The sequence below is a fragment of the Apodemus sylvaticus genome, chromosome 10, assembly GCF_947179515.1.
Source record: "Apodemus sylvaticus chromosome 10, mApoSyl1.1, whole genome shotgun sequence".
Taxonomy (NCBI): Eukaryota; Metazoa; Chordata; class Mammalia; order Rodentia; family Muridae; genus Apodemus; species Apodemus sylvaticus.
In genome coordinates this window covers 108,224,093-108,239,725 of record NC_067481.1, presented here as the reverse complement: position 1 = coordinate 108,239,725, position 15,633 = coordinate 108,224,093, and the positions used below count along the sequence as shown (strand labels likewise).

The window sequence follows — 15,633 nt, the reverse complement described above, 5'->3', positions numbered from 1 at the left end:
AATGTTGTATAATATGAAACTTTATTAATTACCTTGAGGTGTTTTCCCTCTTTAACTATGAAAAGTATAGTAAACCTTTCAGTAAAATTTTGTATGTCTCAGAGAATTTGAGTTTTTCCTCTGTAAGAATATATATATAAACATGCACACACCACACGCACACATACATATGTACATATATAAACATGCACACGCCACACGCACACATGTAGATACACATTCACATACAGTCTTTCTTTGTGAGTGGTGTTCACAGGCCGCGAGTGGCATGCATGCCTATGGATACTCATATGTGTGGAATGGAAGCTGGCCATCAACAGAGGGCGTGTCTCTTCCACCCCTATGCCTTTGAGACAGCATCCCCTTGTGACCCTGAAACTCACTGATTTGGCTAAGATGTCTGGCTGGCTGGTGAGCCTCAGGGATCTGCATGTGTCCGTGCCTGTGCCAAGTGCTGGGTGACAGGAGCCCACGAACACCCGTGGCTTGTCGCACAGGTGCTGAGGATCCGGATATAGGTCCTTGGCTTATACGACAGGCACTTTACACACCGAGCACCGCTCCTCCTTCCCTCTTGATTTATAACATTTGGATCCTAAATAGTTCAGGTGTGACATGAAACAAACCATTGTGCTGACAAGTTTAGTCAAATCTGGTCCATTTTAAGATTTAAAAAATGTCACCTCTTGGCAGTGTGTAGCACCTGCCTCTGGAACTTTGCTTTCTTTTCCTTGGGATTAAGGTTCCTGGTACATGGGAGTCTGTTTTACTTCTCCTTCCTATAGGCCAAATTATCCTGGAACTCACTGTGTAACATAGGCTGGCCTTAGGCTGTCATCCCTCTGTCCTGGTCCTCTAAATGTGCGGATTTCCAGCCTGTGCCACAAAGCCTGGCCTGGTGTTCAGTTCTGGGGTACCCTGAGATGTGTTCATCCGCCTTCTCGTATCCACTCATGTATCCGCCAGGTACAATATACGAACTGTGACCATCACGGTGCTGGGGCAGCTACTTAGGCGCCAAGACTGCCCCTGACAGCAGGGCTAGGCTCTTAGCATCTCCGTACAAGGTTAGGATAACATGTGGTGGGCAAGGAAAGCACATGCCCAAACTGTCCCCATTTTGATGGAGCCTTCCACTTAGGACAGGCCTCCTGTCGTCCTTACTCTGATACTGTTGCTGTGCTCCATCCACTAACTCAAGGAAGGAGCAGCATGCCTCTGGAACACCACTGAGCAGGCCGGAGCTGGTACAGAGCTCAGTGGCAGAGCCCTGGCTTTGAGTTCTGTGCTCAGCAGTGCAAACCTAGAAACAAACAGTAAACATCACTGACCTGCCATGTGTTCATGTGTTCTTGCAGGGTGTAGCCAGATGTGCACTGTGGGCGTGGGGCCGTCTTAAGGAATGGAGGGTGAAGGCAAGTGGCAAAAGTTACAGAGTTCCTGCAGCTGGGGCACAGAACATCAGGAACGGCCCTGGCGTTTGGGCAACCTGGTGCTGAGTGTTGGCAGAGTAACCTGTAGGAACCCCAGACCGCTGTGACATTGATCTTTCATTGTGTATGGATGAGGGGGAAGGTTGGAGGTCAAAAGATAATCTCAGGTGTGGGTCCTTGGCTTGGGTGCCTTCCACCTTTGTTTGGCTAGGGTTTGTCATTGGCCTGGGACTTTGCCATTTTGGCTAGGATAGCTGGCCTTCAAGCTTCCTGGGATCTGCCTGCCTCTGTTTCTTAGGGCCTCACTGCTGGGATTGCTAGCACACGCCACTGTTCCTGGTTTGTTTTTGGTTTTCTTGAAGTATGAGTTTAGATCCTCTTGCTTGTAAAGCAATCACTTTACTGGATGAGCTGTCCTCCCAGACGTTGTTCCTCATCTTTAAAGACAATTCCTGTCTCATGGGCACACATGGAACTTAAGCACAGTGCCTACGGAACATGGAACACAAATGTGGATCAGAGCTGTTTTGATGGTGACATACCAATGTGCATGCAGCCTTGGCACCACTTGTGTTTAATAGTGAGAGTTTGCATTTGGTGCCTAATGGTTGCTTGTTTTCCTTAGCCTGAGAATGAAAGGTTTTCCAGGTGGTCTTGCTAGCTGTAAATACCTACAGCATCAGGGTTTCATTCGTGTCTGTGTAGTGCTTCCAGTTTGCAGAGCCCCCACACTGGGAAGGCTGAGCAGTGTGGAGACCCAGCAGCTTCTGAGCTGGGGACTCCTAGGGCCACCTTCCCTAATTGCTCTCTTCATTTTTTCTAAGGATTTTTTTTCTCTTCCTCGTAGCTGTCAATACCAGCAAGTACGCTGAAAGTTATCGGATCCAGACCTATGCTGAGTATGTGGGAAAGAAGCGGGAAGGCAAGCAGGTCAAGAGGAAGTGGACAGAAGACACTTGGAAGGAGGGGGACAGAAAGCGGCCCCACGTGCTGGGCCCCTGTTACCACAGCAACAGGTGAGCGCCTGGCTGGGCGAGCTACTCCAGCAGCGATCCCCTGGGTGCCTCCTTGATGAGTGTGAGTACCTGACTCTTGTGAGCAAAATACCTTTGCCCTAGTAACTGTGATTACCACTCAATTTTGTTGTTGTTGTTGTTAGCGGTTTCTGCTGCTTCTTTTCTTCTTTCTTCTTCTACAATCTTGCCACGTAGCCCATGTGGTCCTTGAATTAGAGACCTCTTCAGTGCTAGAAATGTAGACTAGCTTATGAGTATTCCATTGTCTTACATTCGTGAGGTTATATAGACCCCAGCTTTCCCCATTAACTCTCCTGCATCACCATCAAGGCAGACGGAATGGTCAGTGAGCTGGCCAGCAGTGCAGTGAGAGTCAGATTAGAGTTGCTTCCTTTCCCAGGTGCCAAGTACCTTCTACCTCCTCCTAGATCCCAGGTAGATACTCATACTGCCGTGTGCCTGTGTGTGTGTGTGTGTGTGTGTGTGTGTGTGTGTAGCTCAGGCAATAGATAGAGGGTCCAAGGCCCCAAGTTCATTCCCAGCACCACAAAATAAGTAGGTAGATAGATACAGAGACAGAAGATTAATTTAGCCTATTTGGTTTACCTTTGAGAAAGGAATTACAGAGTATTGTGTTTGCCTTTTCTTTAAAAAAAAATCTTGTTTTTGAGATTTGGTCTTATGTGCATTAACTTTTAAAATGTTTTATTGTTGAATACTATTCTTTGTGTGACCGTACAGCATTTAGTTGGGTTGGTAGACATTTGGATGGTTTCTAGTTTGAGACTATTTGCTGTAAAACAATATTGTCAGCATGTTTTCATTTCTTTTAACTGAATAGGACTAGGAATGTGGACCTAGGGATGTATGGCATCTCTGTGTTTGTTAAGCTTTGAGCTTTGTAGAAAAATTCACAGCCCACCAGTAATGTGTGAATTCCATTGCTTCCCATCCTTGCCAACATTTAATGCTACAGTTTCTGTTTCAACTGTTCTAGACTGTGAGCTAGCATCATATAACGGCTCTAATTTGTACCTCTCTCGTGACTAATGCAGTAGCCTACATTTTATTTTTGCATTGCTAAGAGTCTAGTCGGCTCAGTGCTGAACTGCAGCCTCCAGCCCTTGGCTGCCTTTTTAATATACTTGTTGGCCATCAGGCATAAACCTCTAAAATAAAAAGGGTTATTTTGGAGGCTAATAAAGTTTCATCCCTCCCCAGCCCCCAAACCATGCTGGCTGTTTCTATTGATTTGTAGTTCTTCTAAGTATTCTCGATCAGAAATATGCACTGAACACTTATAGTTTGTGATTGGTTTGCTTATTTGATTTTTAGTGATATCTCTTACTGAACAGATGTTTTAAAGTTTTGTGGTAGTTCAAATGACAGTGCACCTCATAAGCTCTGCCATTTGAGAGCTTGGTCCCCATTTGGGGAACTTAGGAGGGGTGGCTTCACTGGAAGAAGTGTGTTACTTGGGAAGGTTTGGAACTTTCAAAGATTTGTACTACGAAGCAGTTTTCTCTCTGCTTCATGCTTGAGGTTCAAGATGTGCACTCTCAGCCTGCTGTCCCCACGTGTGGGCACCCAGAATGGTATCTGCCTGGGATCTAGAAGGAGGCAGAAGGTACTTGGCACCTGGGGAAAGACAAGATGCTGATGGGAGCAGCTCTGATCCTAGCCTCTCATATGAGCTGGTCAGCTCACTGCCCCTCCATTTCCTCACTCTGAAATGGTGGTAGATTGTAATCCCTTTGACTTCCTAAACCTAAGTAAATACTTCTCTGTCAGTTGCCTTGCTCCTGGTGTGTGTCTTATCACAACAGAAAACTGACTGCTACCATGATGATATGCTGCGTATGTCATCTCTCTCTCTCTCTCTTTTATTTATTTATTTATTTATTTATTTATTTATTTTTTATTTGATATATTCTTTATTTACATTTCAAATGATTTCCCTTTTCCTGGATCCCCACTCCCCGAAAGTCCCATAAGCCCTCTTCCCTCCCCCTGTTCCCCAATCCACCCCTTCCCACTTCCCTGTCCTGGTATTCCCCTACACTGCTGCACTGACTGGGCCTTTCCAAAACCAGGGGCCACTCATTCCTTCTTCTTGGACATCATTTGATGTGTGGATTATGTCTTGGGTATTCCAAGTTTCTAGGCTAATATCCACTTATCAGTGAGTGCATACCATGATTGATCTTTTGAGACTGGATTACCTTACTTAGGATGATGTTCTCCAGCTCCATCCATTTGTCTAAGAATTTCATGAATTCATTGTTTCTAATGGCGGAATACTACTCCATTGTGTAAATATACCACATTTTTTGTATCCATTCCTCCGTTGAGGGACATCTGGGTTCTTTCCAGCTTCTGGCTGTTGTCTCTTTTATTTTTAACCCTAAGGCAGTCATGATTTTGTTCCTGTTGCCTTCAGGAGGATTTCTGGTTTGTGCTTTTCTATTTGGGTCATGATCCATTTCAAATGAATGTTGCTTGTCTCATGAAATGTTGAGGATCTTAAGTGCCCTCCAAGAGCTCTTGTTTTAAAGGTTGCTCTCCCCTGCTGCTGCTGGGAGACGGCTGATGCTTCAGAAATGGGCTCTGTTTAGAGGGAGTAGGTCATTGAGAAATTACCCTTCCAGGAGACTCTGGGGCACTGTCTCTTCCCTCTGCTCTGGCCACCATGAGCTGAGCAGCCTCTTTCTACCAAGTGTCTCTGCTGTTTGGGCTGTGCCACCTTGAATACAAAACCAGGGGTCAGGCAGCCAGCTGCTGAAACTCCTGATACCATGAGCCAAACTTGATCTTTCTTCCTTTTAAATTGCTTTTCTTAGACATTTTGTCATGGTGGTGAGAATGATTAATCCGTGGAGGCTCAGATCTAGTGTTTCCTATAGGGCTGCCTGGTTGTTGTTCTAATAACATTTGCTTAAAAGTACAAAACAAAGGAGTGGGGTGACTGGAGAAACTTGCCTGTGCAGAGAAACCAGGTTCAACTCCCATGGCAGCTCACAAACACTTGTGTCTCCAGCTCCAGGGGCTCTGACTAGCTATCTTCTGGTGTTCATGGGCTTTGTATGCACCTGTAGACAAGCAGGTTTATATGGAAATAAAATTAAAATAGAACCCTCAAACAAAAGAGAAAAAAAAAACCTAAATCTTCATAACTCAACAGTTTGACCTTTGTGAAAAGTAAACAGTTCTGCATGTGTCTCTTCTAGTCCCTGCTGCAGTTATTTCTTATGCAAATTCAAAACAGCCTTATTTCTGTGTTTCCTAACAAGTGGTGACATCAGCTAACACCCAGGCTCTACCTTTGTATTTTCTGTTTTCAAACAGGGAGTTTGTCTTCCTTTGCTTCTTCTTTTAAGCAAGTTACACTGATATTTTCAAATTTTACACTTTTTCAGTTTTGCATAACTTAGATGTTTTTGGTCGAAGAGCGGAGTACACAGACATTCCAATTTTTAGCACATGCACCCAGACTCTGAAGAGTCACATTGTGTTCATGTACACAAATGAAGAGCTACCTAGTGTTTCTCTTTGAACTTATTTGAGTGATGCTCCAGCTTCAAACTTAACAAGTTTCCTTAAGACCTCAAATAACAACCAAATTCTCATCATCCACAGTTCCACAGACTCACAAGTTTATGCAGAACACACTCAAAATATCCATCTTTCATAGCACATTATCACAACTGTTAGGAAAATGGACTGCCATGACTAGAGATTTACGGTCAGTTTTGACCAAGGAGTAGTTTCCTTAGGAAATGGTTCTTCTAGAAACAGGAGATCAGATATAGCTGAAAATATTCCAGGTTTGAATGCATGACTGAGATTCCAAATTGCCATTTAGTATGCTTTGTACTGAAGGATATAAAATTAGCCCACTCTACAGAATGTTGTGACCCCTGAGATGGTCACAGCCTCTCCTCATTCTGTATCCTGCTATTTTTTTGGTTGTACCAAAAAATAAACAACCAGCAAATGATTTAACCTCTTTTTTTTTTCTTTTTTTGTTTTTAGTTTTGTTCTTTTTTTTTTTTAAATTAACTTATTTTTTTTGAGACAGGTTTCTCTATGTATCCCTGGCTGTCCTGGAACTCACTCTGTAGACCAGGCTGGCCTCGAACTCAGAAATCCGCCTGCCTCTGCCTCCCAAGTGCTGGGATTAAAGGCGTGCCCCAGCACTGCCCAGCATGATTTAACCTCTTAAAAAAAACATATACACTTAAAAAATGGGATGAGGCGTGATTTTCTCACCTTGTAAAAATGTTTATAGAGCTACTAAAAAACTCACATTTACAAACTAGCTGATGAAAACATTCCTCTGGTTTGTCCAAGGAGGGAGGCAGAGACCACTGACAGGCATGGTGGACGCTCTGGAGTCTTCTGTCTCTCCATTTTCTGCAGGCAGGCCTATGGTCAGCCACTTCAGCCTGTTTGCCCTTCGCTCCCCTCTTCCCTTTTGTTTGCTCTCTTTTGTCTGATTGACCTTTCACCTTGGCTGGGGTACTCCTTGGGGAGTGGCACATGGGCTCCGCCTTCACCACTCCATGGCATTAACCTTCCTCTGGGACTTCATTGCAGTGCGGGGGTGGGGGATACGTGCAGTGCAGGTGGGGGACACGTGCAGTGCGGGGGTGGGGGACACGTGCAGTGCGGGGTGGGGGACACGTGCAGTGCAGGTGGGGGACATGTGCAGTGCGGGGTGGGGACACGTGCAGTGCAGGTGGGGGACATGTGCAGTGCGGGGGTGGGGGATATGTGCAGTGCAGGTGGGGGACATGTGCAGTGCAGGTGGGGGACATGTGCAGTGCGGGGTGGGGGACACGTGCAGTGCAGGTGGGGGACATGTGCAGTGCGGGGTGGGGACACGTGCAGTGCGGGGTGGGGGACACGTGCAGTGCGGGGTGGGGGACACGTGTAGTGCAGGATCTGACACAGAGCAGCACTCTGCATTTTATATTTTTAATAATTTAATATTTAATGTTTATGTTTCTGATGCTATTATATATGGAATTATTTCCTATATTTGTATTTTTGGGCTGTTTTCTGCTTTTATATAGATATATAATCCGTGGTTGTAAACTGACCTTACACCATGCAGCCTCCTTAAATTCCCATATTTATTCTGTTTCGTGAATGTATACCATGTGCGTCTTTCAGTCATCTTAGATCAAAGACTTTCTGATACAATCCTAATCGTTCTCTAAGTTTTTTAAAGATTTTTTCACTTTTGATTTTCTAGACCTTTGTTTATTAGGAATGAGATGTGAGTGCTTTATCAAAGAGGAGATGGTCATGAAAGGATGGTGGGTGGAGGCCCCTTAGCTGGGGTATTCTTGGCCACAGTGAGAACTAAAACCCACAAACCCGAGCGAGCTTCTGCAGAGGCGTCTTCGTGTCTGCTGCGTTTGGGGAGGCCACTGAGAACTGCTTGGAACCCTGGTCCCTTTGGAGCTCCGCCCACGGTGGCGCAGCACATAGACTCCCGTGCTGCCTGTGGTTCCCAGGCTGAGAGTGCCAGCTCACTGCAGCCTCTCAGGCAGCCTGGCGTGTGTGTCACACTGGTTCTTCTCCTGGCTGATGGAGGCTTCACACCAGGAGAGGATGGGGTATGTCTTAGTCAGGGTTTCTATTCCTGCACAAACAGGCAAGTTGGGGAGGAAAGGGTTTATTGAGCTTACACTTGTGCATTGCTGTTCATCACTAAAGGAAGTCAGGACTGGAACTCAAGCAGGTCAGGAAGCAGGAGCTGATGCAGAGGCCATGGAGGGATGTTTCTTACTGGCTTGCTTCCCCTGGCTTGCTCAGCCTGCTCTCTTATAGAACCCAAGACTACCAGCCCAGAGATGGTACCACCCACAAGGGGCCCTCTCCCTTGATCACTAATTGAGAAAATGCCTCACAGTTGGATCTCATGGAGGCACTTCCCCAACTGAAACTCCTTTCTCTGTGATAACTCCAGCCTGTGTTAAGTTGACACACAAAAATGGCCAGTACAGGGTCTGCCCTTGTCACTGGTCGCATGGACAGAGCCACACCACCACACTCTTTCTGCTGTGTCCTCACTGTCTGTGCTCTGCATTCCACACTCTGCGTCATCTCCCCATTTCCCCACATTCCTGCTGGTCTCTGTCCAGCACAGTTTGCTCTTGACTCTCCTCTTCAGTCTCAGGGACCTGCTTTCTCCAGCAGCAGCCCCACATGCTTTGGAACCATTTGCTCTGAGGAACTGAGTTCATGTCCTAGGGCGTCTCAGGAAATTCATCCATATTGACTCATCTTTGTGCCCCAGAGCAGCCTCTGTGACCCAGTTCTCTGTTCGGTTGAGCATTCTCTTCATGTCCTCTAGGAGCCCCGGGAGGGTCTCTAGAGCTCCCAGTTCTGCCGCAGCACCATGGCTTGCTTCCTTTTTTAAGAGTATGTGCTGTTTTTGCAGAGTTTGGTTCCCAGTACCCACACTGGCTCACAACCTGGACTCCAGCTCAGGGGAACAGTGTGGGTTCCCAGTACCCACACTGGCTCACAACCTGGTCTCCAGCTCAGGGGAACAGCCATTTTCTTCTGGTCTCCAGGGACATCTGCGTTCATGTGCACATACCCAGAGGGGCTAGAATCCAGAGTGTCCACTTGTGGTTCAGGACCCTTTTGGGTCACTTGGAGACCACAGATATTTACATTAGGATTTATAATAGCAGCAAAATTACAGTTATAGAGTAGCAGTGAAACAATTTTACAGTTGGAGGTCACCACATGATGAACTGCATTAAAGGGGTGAAGCACTAGGAAGATGGAGAACCCCTGGGCTAGATGGATGGATCCGTGGTTAAGAGAACTTGCTGGAATTAGTTCCCAGCATCCATATAGCAGCTCATATCCATCAGAAACGGAAGTTCCAGGAGGTCCTGTGTGATCTTCCGTCCTCCATGGATACCAGGCGCTCAGTGTGCTGCACTGACACACATGGCACTAAAACATTCATTCATATAAAATAAAGTAAATCTGGAGCTAGGCCCCCAAGGAAGCCATGGTGCTGCGGCAGAATTGGAGCTCTAGAGACCCTCCTGGGGCTCCTAGAGGACAGGAAGAGAATGCTCAACCGAACAGAGAACTGAGTCACAGAGGCTGCTTTTGAACCCTTTGGGAATGTAATTCTTTACACAGCAATGAAGGGGCGACAGGTTCCTTGGTGAGAACATACTCATGAGTTATACCTGGATATTTTAATTCTTGTCTACACTGTCAACCTTGTAGTAAAATTCATGGAAACTGCAAGACAGAGCCTTGTGAAACTCAGGTCAGGCTGAGGCCGTAGAATTGCTGTGAATTAGAGGCCAGTCTTAGCTACAAGGTAAGACTTTGTCTTAAAAATACAAACCTCCAAAATAAGTAAACAAAAGTTATGACTGTCCTTTTGTTCCATTGAATCTTCTTCACCATCTTCTCTTTCCCGCCTGACAGCTAAAGGTCACTGGCTCACACTGTTTCCTGGTCGATGTGTAGACTGATGTGGAAATGAAGAAGGTCCTTTCTGTCTGGATGCCATGCTGGGGCTTTTCTTCACTGTGGTTAATTGGTATCACAGTTGGCAAAAAACATGATGTCCTCTTTAAATTTTTTAAAGAAGAGATCTAGGCAACTTAGAATAAAATTTTACAGCACAATTTGACTTGAAGCTTTCCTCAGAGGAAAGAACCCTGGAGACCTAGGACGAGAGCTCAGGCCGAGAATCATGCCCTCCTGTTGAGCTGCTGCTGGTGCAGGCTTCACCTATTAAATGCTTCTTCCTCTTGGGATGCTGGCATTGAGCCCGGGGCTTCACGCATGCCCGTGAAGCAGTCACGCTGGCTCGAGCTCCATCTCCAGCCCTTCGCATGTTTTCCACCTGGCCTTCGCTCTTGTTTGGGATAGTTGACAGCTCTGGTGGTTTTTCAGATGGAAGTCTGATTTCATCTTGCTGAGACCTAGAGCCATCTCTGCAGGCCGTGATGAAGCACAGCTGAGATCGATAGATAGCAGTTTGATTTATTAAAAATCGTCCACATGTATTTTCAGGACTTATTTTCTGGTCCTGGAGACCAACCCTGGAGCCTAGCTCATGCTAAGCAGCAGCTATGCAGGGGAGCGCTGTAGAGCGTTGTCTCTGGGGTGGCTGGCATTGTTGTTCTCAAGCTGAGGTTTTAAGGCATCTGCAATTGTTTCATTAAAATTTGGAATATTTTGACAATGACTTACCTTTCTTTAAATTTGAAGATGCAGAGAGTTTTGTAATTATTGCTACCAAATGTTTCCAATGTGTAGAATATGGAATTCGGCACAGAGTGCTAGCTGTCACCTTTAACACTAAATTGGCGTGTCATCTGGGGAGTTTATTTTAAGAAACATGAGACAAAGTCTGACGTCTTGCACTGGAGTTATTTTGCTGTATGTTGGAATGCTTGTATGTGTTCTAGTGGCAGTAGTTTGAGAATTAGTGTCTTCTTGCCAAAGTTTTATGTTATTTACTTGATTCACCATAATTAACGGCCCTTGCCAGTGTCCATTTATTCACATTTATCTGCCTGTGCTTCTGGCTTTTTATAACTGTGTAATGAGTGTTGATGACCTTTGACACAGATTGCCCTCATCACCTTTCAGTTATAGGAAGTAGAGTGCTGTGTCTCCATGACTGGTAACTAAACACAGAATAAATTTCTTGTTTGAATTTCCCAGATGATATTCGCCTGGACTTGTTTTTCTATTTTGGTAAACATGTTGCTAAAATAAACTATGAAATGTGTGAGTCTGAGATTTCAATTTGCCAGATGTAGAAATCCTTAACATTTCTCTAGCAGCTCTCTCTTGGTAGTAGATGCTCAGCAACAGTTCTGTCTGTCCACCCACAGCTGCCAGGGGCTGTGGGGAGTTTGTGTTTACAGTGGAGCAGACCTGGGGGAGGTGATGCCGCCCTACACCAGGCTTGTTGTGACCCTTGGTCCCTTCAGGGACCGTGAGGCAGCCCATGGAGTGCACATTGGGTTTTGTTTTTATTTGTTTGTTTGTTTGTCTGTTCTTGTTTTGTTTTTTTCAAGACAGGGTTTCTCTGTGTAGCCCTGGCTGTCCTGGAACTCACTCTGTAGACCAGGCTGGCCTCGAACTCAGAAATCTGCCTGCCTCTGCCTCCCAAGTGCTGGGATTACAGACGTGCGCCACCACTGCCCGGATGAAATGCACATTTGTAATCCCAGTATTTGGGAGGCAGAGGCAGAAGGATTACTGCAAGTTTTAGGACATCTTGGGCTACACAGTGACCAGCCAGGCCAGCCAGGGTTACAAAGCAAAACCTTGTCTCAAGCCCTAAAGCATGGCTTTCCGCTGCAGCAGCACAGGCTGAACGCATGCAGCATTTGCCGCCTGGGAATACCCACACCCTCCACGTGTCCACCTCTGGTCTTTCCTTTTTTTAATTGATTATATTCTTCATTTACATTTCAAATGCTAAAACCTTTCCCGGTTTCACCTCCCCGAAAACCCCCAACCCCTCCTCTCACCCCCTGCCTCCAAGTATACGCCCCTCCACGGGACCCACTCCTACCTCTCCCCACCCCTTCACCCCCACACCCTACCCCCACACCCCCCTCAATTGTTGTTGAGCCTTCATCAGACCAAGGACCACTCCTCCCACTGATGCCTGACAAGGCCTTCCTCTGCCACACTTTTGGCTGGAACCATGTGTACCCCTTGGTTGATGGTTTAGTCCCTGGGAGTCCTGGGGCGACTGGGTGTCTGACATCGGTGTTCTTCCCATGTGCACCTCAATGAGACGTAGAGAGGGTAGAACTTTATGTCATAGGAACTGTGTACACAGGACAGTGTGGGTGACCCTTGAGGAGCAATGGGCGGGCCCTGCACAGCGCTGAGTTAACAGTGCCATCAGACAGTGGGCTGCCCTCACGGAGCTGCTGGCTGTGTGCCGGCCTTCGCACTGCCCAGCCTCTGCACAGCAGCTCACTGCACAGCACTGCCCTGTCCTTGCGTCTGCACCTGCCTGTGTTATTTTCTCACCACACCCCCTTGCTGCTTTTCATTTTGCACGTACATGTGCAAGAGTTTGTTTGGTTTATGGTTCCAGTGGCAGGGAAGCGTGGCAGCAGGGTCTGGATGCTGAGAGCTCACATCTTTAGCTGTAAAGAGGGAAGAAGAAAGGGAGAGGAAGGGAGAGAGAGAAAGAGAGAATATGAGAATGCACTGGGGGGGCTGCAGAGATGACTCAGTGGTTAAGAGCACTGACTGCTCTTCCGAAGGTCCTGAGTTCAAATCCCAGCAACCACATGCTGGCTCACAACCATCTGTAATGGGATCTGGTGCCCTCTTCTGGTGTGTCTACGGACAACTATAGTGTATTCATATAAATAAAATAAATCTTAAAAAAAAAAAAAAGGAGAATGCACTGAGAATGGCTGGAAGATTTTTAAATTTCATGCCCAACCCAGTAACACACTTTTCTCCAGCCAAGCCACACCTCCTGATTCTGTCCTAATGGCACCACCAACTGGGGACCAAGCATTCAAATATCTGTGCCTATGGGGCCAGTCTCATTCAGATGTTGCGAGAAATATTAAGAAAGAAATCCTCACTAACTCTCCGCAGTGGCGCGCTGGGCCACAGGGTCCCTGCTAGCCCGCTAAAGGAACCACAAACTCCCCCTGCAGGTTAGGCCCACATTTCCGTGATCTGCTGCCCTGCCCACCTCTCCAGTGGAGGTCCCAGGCCACCGCTGCAGTCCTCCAGCTCCTTCCACCCAGTGCCCGCTCATTCCAATTACCTGGTAAAGCACGACTCTTAATTCTTATTTAGTTAGCCAATTTGATTTATGTATATTATAGACACAGTTACAAGATGTCAATACAGTAATTCCAGAGCTAATTAAAAGTGATAAGCTTCTTATCAATATTTCTAACCTTGTGAAACACACAGAGAGCCATTTTGGTTCTCTGACCTGCGACCCCCTTGTGCAAGCCCGCATACCCAAGCCCACGCACCCTCTTCTCACAAATACTCGCTCTGCCCCCTTTTTCCTTGTCCAATCACAGGCCTTTCACTGTCCTAATATGATTGGACATGGGAAATACTGTAACATTTTAACCTTTCTGTTTAATTAAAAAAAATTCTCTCCAAATATAAATTGAGCACAACTATTACCATTTTGTAAATTATAAAGTACAAGATAGACCCAACACCCAGTCCATATTTGTCAGTTAACAAGATAGGACCTCTGTTATCTATCCTAACCTAAAAAACTATAATTTTATGACTGATATTAACTGAAAATATATAGGAAGCTTAACACAGCTTCCAAAACTCAGTCAAATTGTAGAGACAGCTGCCTACCTATACAGACAGCCCGGTAAGTCAGGAAGTTGGAGCATCAGTCTTCAGCCTTCTGGCCAGGGTCAACTGACAGAGAACAGGGATAAAGGACAAGCCTACTCTGCCTGCAGAAGTCAGGCTGTCCTAACCTATACAAGTGTCCTTTTTTTTGGACACTGTCTGTAGATGAAGAGAGGCAATTTTGTCTAGTGGCTGTCTTGCCACAGCTGGAGTAACTCACAGATGCTCAATTTCTTCTTTGAATTCAAGACAGGGAAAGCTGTCAGGAGCAGACTAGTCTCAACAACAAGTGAAATAAATAAATATAAAACGTCACATTCTATGGATTTTTGACATTTTTAAAAACAACAATCTATGTAAAGTAATCTGTTGTCTTTTAACTACTCTCAGCTATTTATAATTAAAATCTTGAAAACACCCTAAGAATAAACTCAGAGCCATGATTTTGCTATTTGGCCCTAAACTCTTTGGGCATAAGCATCTCAAATCTGTTTATAATTATAAACAGCAATAGAAGAACTGGGTCTAAGCCTTGTACTTTTAAATTTTTAGTATCAATAGAAGAAATTTATACCAATGAAAACCTTGATTTTTGTATCAAAATGAATTCTTTACCAAATAAGAACTTAAGACTTGAACTTAGTAACAAATATAAAGATTTCTACCAAATGAAATTATGTCTATGCATTCATGTCTGTTTCCTATCTGACCATTTCTACATTCCCTAAAAAGACAAGTAATAACCCTCTCCAGCCCCAAATCCCAGGGAACTGGGTCAACGACTCCTCAAAACTTCTTCAAGCTGAATATGGGTGTTGAGATATTATGAAGGGGGTGAGAAAGGGTAGACAGACAGGACCAGTCTCCAGTGTCTGTGTGCTGACTGGATCCAGCTAAAGTCCAGGACATCAGGAGTCCAAGCAGGTCAGTTCAGCATGCTTGACAGACGAGGAGACTCAACAAGGCCGTATAATCTGTAATATACAATTCTCAGAGCACAATTTTAGTATCGTCAAGATAACCTTTTTGTTTGATTCTCTAGAATCTAGTTTTCTGGGGGTCTCCCTCTTTCAAATCTAATCCATATAACTCCAGAAGATGTATATACCTTAATCACCTTTTCCAAAAACATAAAGACAAAACCTTTTCCCCAACTCAGCATATCCTTGAGCCAGTAACTAGAAAAACCTTCATTTTGATCTCCCTCCCAGAGGAATGATAAAACCACAAAACTCAACATCACACCCACTTTGAAAATCAAAACAATCTAAAACAAATGAAATAAACTAAGGTACTGTATGAGTCTCTATTTAGGTATTTACTATCTTGCCAAGCAGGAATAAACACTCAAAATTCACGTGTAGACCACGTTAACAGAATATGAGTTTCCTCTGGCTAAGTAAAGCAAAGTATCTTTATATCCTCTTAATACAATTTATTCACCCTACTATTTGTACCCGCTTATAAGCAGGTAGCTAGTCAGAGCAGGATTTAAACCCAGAATTCCCACGGAAGCCACCTTAGACAGAATTTGATTATCCTGTTAAGACATATTAAAGCAATATATCTTTATACTGTCTTTCTGTTTGGCTCTCTGCCCAGAGTAGCCATCCTGTTATATCATCTGTCTGTTGTGCCCTCTACCTGAGCCACAGACTTCTATTAATTAATACCTGTACTAAGTAGGCAGTTGTTATCACTGCACTCTCTACTCTGGAGTCAGTGACTACTTCCCTGTTCAGGTCATAACCACGGGCGAAATTCCCCACGTGATTCAGACAAAATCTGTATATTAATCTATC

At 45.2% G+C, this 15,633-nt stretch overlaps 1 protein-coding gene across 1 annotated transcript in view; it reads left to right on the top strand.

The window, feature by feature from the left end:
* The window catches only part of Parn (poly(A)-specific ribonuclease), a 132,911-nt gene that overhangs the window by 97,606 nt on the left and 19,672 nt on the right, over nucleotides 1-15,633 (top strand). The window contains 1 exon segment of the mRNA XM_052194715.1: nucleotides 2,281-2,449. Within this exon segment, the coding sequence (XP_052050675.1) occupies nucleotides 2,281-2,449 (169 nt within the window).